General features: G+C 44.8%; 1 protein-coding gene across 1 annotated transcript; it reads right to left on the bottom strand.

The window, feature by feature from the left end:
- Positions 1 to 1,249: 1,249 nt before the first annotated feature.
- Positions 1,250 to 6,101, bottom strand: LOC134565005 (neuropeptide Y receptor type 2-like). The gene is given in 3 exon segments (XM_063424356.1): positions 1,250 to 3,352; positions 3,355 to 3,655; positions 5,911 to 6,101. Coding segments are annotated over 2 exon segments (1,152 nt in total). The 5' UTR covers positions 3,620 to 3,655; positions 5,911 to 6,101; the 3' UTR covers positions 1,250 to 2,465.
- Positions 6,102 to 7,042: the final 941 nt, after the last annotated feature.

The following is a 7,042-nucleotide window of genomic DNA, read 5'->3' as shown; positions in this document are numbered from 1 at the left end:
TCCTATTTCAGGCAAAACTGAGGGTCCCCTGCAGACTCCTCAGTCCAGTGGTTAGATATTGCTTACAGGTTCACTTGCCCTTACAGGGAAATGGGTATGAACTCTGAGTTTCCACATCCTTCTGACAGCTGGGATTTGGGGCAACCCCAAGGGATATTGCTACATCAGTGCTTTTGATGATCAAATGCTGTGTTTTCCTACCAACATGATGGGTACTAAAGTGTGTAGCTGTGCTTGTGCGGAAGCCGAGTCTCAGGAGTGACTAAGCCATGCAAGAGGCATGAGTCAGTGCTGGCTCTTCCACATCCCCTCTTCAAGTGCCCATGGGGAAATACACACCTTGCAGTGGGACAATATGCACAGGCTTGCTACCCTAAAGCCAGCACTGACCACAGCACCACCTCCACAAGGCAGAGAGGAAAGCAATGCAATAAATTAGTGCACCAGTTTTGGCTCAGCATGATGGCTACAGAGAAAGCTCAGGAAGCCATAAAATAAAGACACCATGAAATAAATGGAAAGATTATTTGTAATTAATTGCTTTTATACAGGATGATGTAAAGCAGACTTAAAATTACAGAGAATTAGTCTGGCAATTGTAGATTTTGCACACACTGTCATGGTTACTTCAAAACTGTCTATATACCACACTCTAACAGGCTTAAAGGAGTTGAAACAGAAATTTTAAATTATTTGCATTTTAAATAAAGGAGGTTATTTGTAGTAATAATACTTTTGATGAAGGGTTCAGAGTTAAGTGATACATGTGATTGATGTCCATAGTAATTGCATACTTCTATAATCCTTCCTCACCCATAAGAGTTTTGAGCTTATATTTTGGATATTATTTATATTCAGACAAAAATAACTTGTGGGCAATATCATGTCCTGAACATGGTGGAGAATTAATCTAGTTTTGTAAAACTGTTTAAGAATGATAGATACTTTTTCCTGCTCGAGTAAACACTAGCTAATTCTCTAGATCTCCCCTTTCTGCTCATGAAAATCCAAGTCCAAATGATTTCATGGATATTTAAAGGATGGTGCCAAATACTGAATACACAAAGATTAATTTCTCCACTTGATAAAGACCTGATACTATTCATTACATTGCAAACATTTCAGCACTGGAGTTTTCTTGGGTTTTAATTTTTAAGAGAGAACACAGTGAATTTAGGAACAACAAAAAATGGAAAGAAAAAATGAGGCTGCTGAAATGTAGACATCAAACTAGACTTCAAGTGAAAGTATCACGCTTGTTTTTATTCTCGATAAGCAACAGGGCAGCTTGGAATAAACATGGATTGAAACTTTCTTCATCTCTTTAATGAGTTCAAAGAGACTGAACAAAGACAGAAGAGTTTAGCATTGCTGTGTACAACATGGTAAACAGATTAAAATTTTATACCTGAGCAAAAAAGGAATTTAACTATTAACTACGGCATGCAGAGTAACTGATAAGTTATCACATAAACATAGCATACTGTTATCAGGTTACAGTCATTCAGATGTTCTTAATTTTTACAAAGGTTAAAGATGGAAAAAGCTCCGAGATGAGATGAGTATGACATAAAACCACAGTAAAGAAAAGCACTTTACCATCTAGCAGCCTTTCCAGAGGATCAGAATTATCTGCTATTTTATTATCCAGGCAGAAGCAGCAACAATTCAAAGCCTGTGGAGTTAATAACACATTAGACATTTAAGCAGGTCCTGAAAATGAAAATATTAGCAGTTTATGAAGTGCTCACAGAAGACCTGAGCCTGCATTCCCTGCCCTCAAATGCCACTTTAAAGAACTGCATTTGTGAGCTGTTCCCAGAGCAGAATGAAAGGCAGGAATCTGCAGGGAATGACTGATCAAGTCACAGGCTCGTGATTTTCTCACCAGCATAACAACTGCCAGTTTTTAAGGGATGACTTCTTACCCCATTTGATTGGCCAAAATCCACATTTCATTTTACGTAGAAACTTTCCTCTCACTGAATCCAGTATTTCAGTGGGTTTGTTTTTTCTTTTCTCTTCTGTTTTCAGCTGATTGCCCCACCAGACAGGCTTCTTTCTCCTGGCAGACTTCTGCACTCCCTAATCTCCACATCGAATATAAAAACTACCTGCACCCACCACCAATATTCCTATGCTGTAAATCAGCCATTTTCCCTCCTCCAGCAAAATCAGCAAACCCAGCCCTTGTCATTTAGACTTGTCAAGAAGATATGGGAAGGATGAAGAGTATTTACCCTGTTAGACAGCCATAAACAAAGCCTCTCCATTTTACTTCCTTGCAGTTGTAGAGTTACATACTCTTGATGTCAATCACCTCCCCTCAAATCATACCTGCCTTGACTTTCCTGCTACTGTTCTTTCACCATTTATGAGTAAACTATGCATTGAAAATGCATGTACCAAAATGGGCTCATCCCTTTGTTCACAACATATTCATTTCTTCTTTAAAGTCAGACATCTTAGACATTGGTAGGTTGTGTGAAAGAGTCCCCAGAGAACTGAATCCTCTTGGCTTCTAGCTTCTTCCTGGCTTTGAAAGCTGCTGATACTTTGGGGTGGATGGAGTCCAGCCGCTGTTCACACTGGAAGGCCATGAGGAAGGCTGTTCTGTAGTTGTTATTCATCCACCCATAGAGAAGGGGGTTAGCAAACGTTGAGCACATGGCAATAACATGGAACACTGTGTAGATCAGTTTGTACTCTTTCAGGTCTAACACCTGACTGTCAATGTCACTGACCAGCTGGAAAGTGTGAAAGGGCAGCCAGCTGACAGCAAACACCACAACCACGCACACCAGCATCTTGGTGGTTTTCCGGCGCTGGTGGTGATAGTGGTCATTCCCCGGCCCAGGGCTAACATGGTTCTTGAGCTTGGTCCAAATACGGATGTAGGCATAGGAGATGACTGCCAGAGGCAGCACATACTGGATCAGGAGCATGGAGATGCTTTAGATGGTGTCATAGTTGAGCTGCCCCTCCCCTGGCCACTTCTCAGAGCAGACCACAATCTTGAAGTCAGGAATGCTCTCAATCAACGAGTACTCATGGAAGAGGGCCAAGGGACTTGCCAACAGGGCACTGACTGCCTGGGCAACTCCTATAATCAGGAAGCTGATCCGCTTAGAGATTTTGCTTTCCAAGTGGTAGATGATGCAGCGGTGACGATCCAGAGCGATCACAGTCAAAGTGACAGTAGACACGTGGACAGCAAGGGCCTGAGCATAAGGCACCAGGTGGCACAAGACCGGGCCCAGTTTCCATTCCCCCAAGAGCGTATAAACCAAAGTGAAGGGCAAGCATAGTGTGTTCACCAGTAGGTCAGACACTGCCAGGTTGGCAATGAAGTAGTCACTGTGCGCATGCTTTTGAATTTGATGATCACATAGATCACAAGGGAGTTCCCGATCACTCCCAGCAGGATGATGGAGCAGTAAGCAAAGATGAGAATTATTTGTACTTCAACAAGTGTTGTGCTGTCCTTCAGTTCTGGTTTAGGGTCCAGAGCCAATTCATTGAGTGGTGTGGTGTATCTTGTTAAGTACAGCTTAGTGAACAGCTCCGTTTTCATTTCATCTGTCTGGTTTTCCTCACCTACTGCTTCCAGGGGCCCCATCCTTGCAGCAGCCTGGTCAAAGCCACAGAGCTGCCCCTGAAAACAAAACAGTAGAAGAACAAGTGGAGAAATTGGTCCACATGGGCTAAGACAAGAAGCAATGAGCTAAAGCTACATCTAGTTCCTAACACACATGCTACACTGCAGAATTAAGAGATCTGTCTTAATATATTTAAATTCTCTTGCCCTTACATTTTGAAGGCTGATCCAGTAATATTATTTAGGCATGACTCCTGCTGAAAACTGGAATAGATTTCAAAAGCATTCCAAAGACAAAGTTTGCCTAAGTAAATGCAGAAGGATTAATATCCTGCAGGGTAGCATATCATTTTTTTACAATCCACTACCTAAAACTAGTGCTTATTTAGCAAAAATTTTCCAGTAATATCTGTGGGAATTCTACATGGAACAGCACCATCCAGACTGTTATTAGCATAATAATCTTCCAGCTTTTCCTTAATGAAAAGTGTTTCCTTTACATAGCTACTAAATTCTAACAGGTTTATACCCTTCCTTAATACCAGTGAACTAATTGTTGGGGTCTTTCTTTAAGAAACTTTGTTTTACAACCGTTTGTACCATGAGGCAAATAAAAAACACCACTGAAACAGAACTGAAATTATAGCATTTCTTTGAAATGACAGCATAACTTATTCATGCTGAAATCAACTCAAGAAACAATTGAAACGCAGTTATAGATGATATTTCCTTTCAGTGTGATGTTTCAGAAAACAGAACTCTTTGGAGGCTGCCAATCAGGCATTCATTTCTGACTGCAGTCATAGCGAAGAGCAAATCATTCCTCTGCTGATGTCAGTAAGAATTTCACCACTGGCATAAAAATCACTTTTTTTTTTCCTTCCTTACACAGGCTGAGCCAAATTCTGTGCTACCCTAAGACTTCAGCAGGCACAATATATGAATGGTTTACAATCAGTTGCTGACTTAGACTTCAGTCCAGTGTAAAAAAAAGTACATGCTCCCATGCAAACTGCCCAGAGCATGAGTGGCATGCTAACCAGGAACCGAGAACCTGGAGACTTCTTTCCTTGGCCTGGGAAAATAATAAGAAATTACCAGTGCCAAGCAAACTTACCAACAAAACACCACTGTTTGCCACTAAGGGGAAAGGCAACCCTGAGTTACTCACTCTACTTCCCTGTTCATTATCTTCCCTAAAGAAAGTTGAGAACTCTGATGAGCATTTTTCTTTGACCCATTCCTACACCCAGGAATTACGCTTCCATATATTATTTCAGTAGAGATGTGGTGAGGTCCCAAGACTGTCAGATGCTTCAAAGTCTCATTATTTTTATTCAGTGGAGGTCATGTCTACATAAAGAAGTAGAAAGGCGAGAGGGCTGACAAATATAAATTCTTTCCCTCCTTTGCCCTATATCCCGGCAGAAGGGTGTAGCTCAGCCAAAGAACATAGCTTCCCTTTCTTGCCAAAAGTATTTTCACCCGTTTCTCTAGTCTCTGACTTTCTGTTGATTCCTTCTTGCTACTTCTTTTTAGCAAAGCCTTCTCCTGTTCTGATGCTTTTATTTGATTTGTTACTGCCCTATTCAGGCTGATGAAAGATGCTTTGGTCTTGTCAATAAGACAAAGCTGAGCAAGAAAGAAAAGACAACCATGGTTTAAAACAGAAACTGTGAGCTTGTGTGTCAGCAAGTGATGAAATAAACTGGACAAGTTTGACATTGTCGGTGGGACAGTTATGTGGGCAAAATAGAAGTTGCTTTCAAAAATGGGGATAAAACTGAGATGACACTCCAGGTAGTGCTTACAGGACCCTTTCTGTTCTTTTTTTTTTTTGGGATAAACTCTCTATGTGATAGTATTTACCAGCATACCTTGCATACTGCACCACACCGGGGCTTTTTTCCCGTTTGTTTTTTATTCCCCAGCAGTCAGATCCTCATGGTCAGGCATCAAATTGCGTCTAACTTTCGGCCGAGAAAGGCCCAGAGAAGATTTACATGGGTTCTGAGAGCAAGTAAGCAAAAAGGGCGGAATACGTGATTACATTAGCAAGCAGCATTCCCATCAGGACCGCAGTGTCTGTGCTGGGGAAGGGGCTGGAGTGGCTGGAGTGGCTGGAGTAGCTGGAGGCAAAGCTGGCAGCAAACGCGCCTCTGGGATGAGGCGCCGCTTCCCTCCCGCCCCCCAGAGCCGTCCCCAGGGGCAGACACCCATCCCGGGGGGAGACACCCGTGCCCGGGCGCTGCAGGGATCCCGCCGCCTCCCCGTGCCAGGAGCGCCGCTCCGTCCCCCCTTCCCGTTCTTACCTTCCGCTCGCCCCGGGCAGGCGAGCGAGGCACGGAGGGCTGCTGCCCCAGGAGCCGGTGTGCCAGGGCAGGACAACAGGGGAGCGGAGCCCCTCGCTCCGCAGCCGGGCGGCTGCGCCGGTTCCCCGGCCCGGGTCGCGCCGCTCTCTCCTTCCGGGCGGCGGGGCCGCAGTGCCGCTCGCCCCGTACAAAGTTTGGAGGCGGCGGCGGCCCTCGCAAGCCGGGGGTGCGGTCAGGGCGGGGCGGCCCCGCCGCCGGGGAGGGCTCGGGCGGGGCGCGGCGCCGGCTCTGCCCGGCGGGTTCCAGGCGCGGGGAAGGCGGCGGGCAGCGCGCTCGGGATGTGCCGGCTGCCCCTCGCTCGGGAGCCAACGGCGGCGGTGCCGCCGGCCTCAAGCAGGGATTTGGAGAAAGAGGGAGTCGTGCCAGACCCGAGCTAGTGTACACGCCGCACATCCGAGACTGCTTCCTAGCTTTCCCAGTCCCCGAGATGCCTTCTAGGGCAGCATAACGGGGATGCCTTTGCTCCGAACAACTGCTGAAATCCTTGGTTACAAGCAGCGCAGCTTGCACAGATTTTCTGATCCTCAGATGTAGCTGTTGCCGGAGCAGGTGTAAGGATGAAGAAAGCATTTACATATTCTGTCAAGAGCAAAATAAAATATTTCATATTTATTTACAAGGCTGGAAAGGTAAAGACAAGAGCTGCTGCTTTTATTTGGTTCTATATCAATAACCTTTCAAAACATCTCTCCTGCCAGCCGGATTGAAAGAGGACTAGTTCCAGCCAGCATTGCTGTGCCCCTGGTAGGGTCCAGCTCCATTAAATCAATCCATCAATGGGTTCTGCTTAGTATTTTTCTGGGTGTCTGAAGCCTCTCTCTAGGTATAACTTTTGAGATTCAAGGGACTGTCTCCTCAGTGCATATCTAGGGGACCTGATTTACCAAAATGTGCTTCAGCCCTGGTCATAGTTCCCAAGAATAGGAACTAGGAGACTTTGCTTTCTCTATGGCTGTAGCACTGATACTCAAACAACTCTCTTCCCAAACCTTACAGAAGCTGCTCTCCAGAATAGGAATACTCCTTTACTTCCTGTCACTTAGGTAAATTTGAATTCATATTTAAGGTAGTT

This window comes from Prinia subflava, assembly GCF_021018805.1.
Source record: "Prinia subflava isolate CZ2003 ecotype Zambia chromosome W unlocalized genomic scaffold, Cam_Psub_1.2 scaffold_31_NEW, whole genome shotgun sequence".
NCBI lineage: Eukaryota > Metazoa > Chordata > Aves > Passeriformes > Cisticolidae > Prinia > Prinia subflava.
This window is presented reverse-complemented; position numbering and strand designations above follow the sequence as displayed.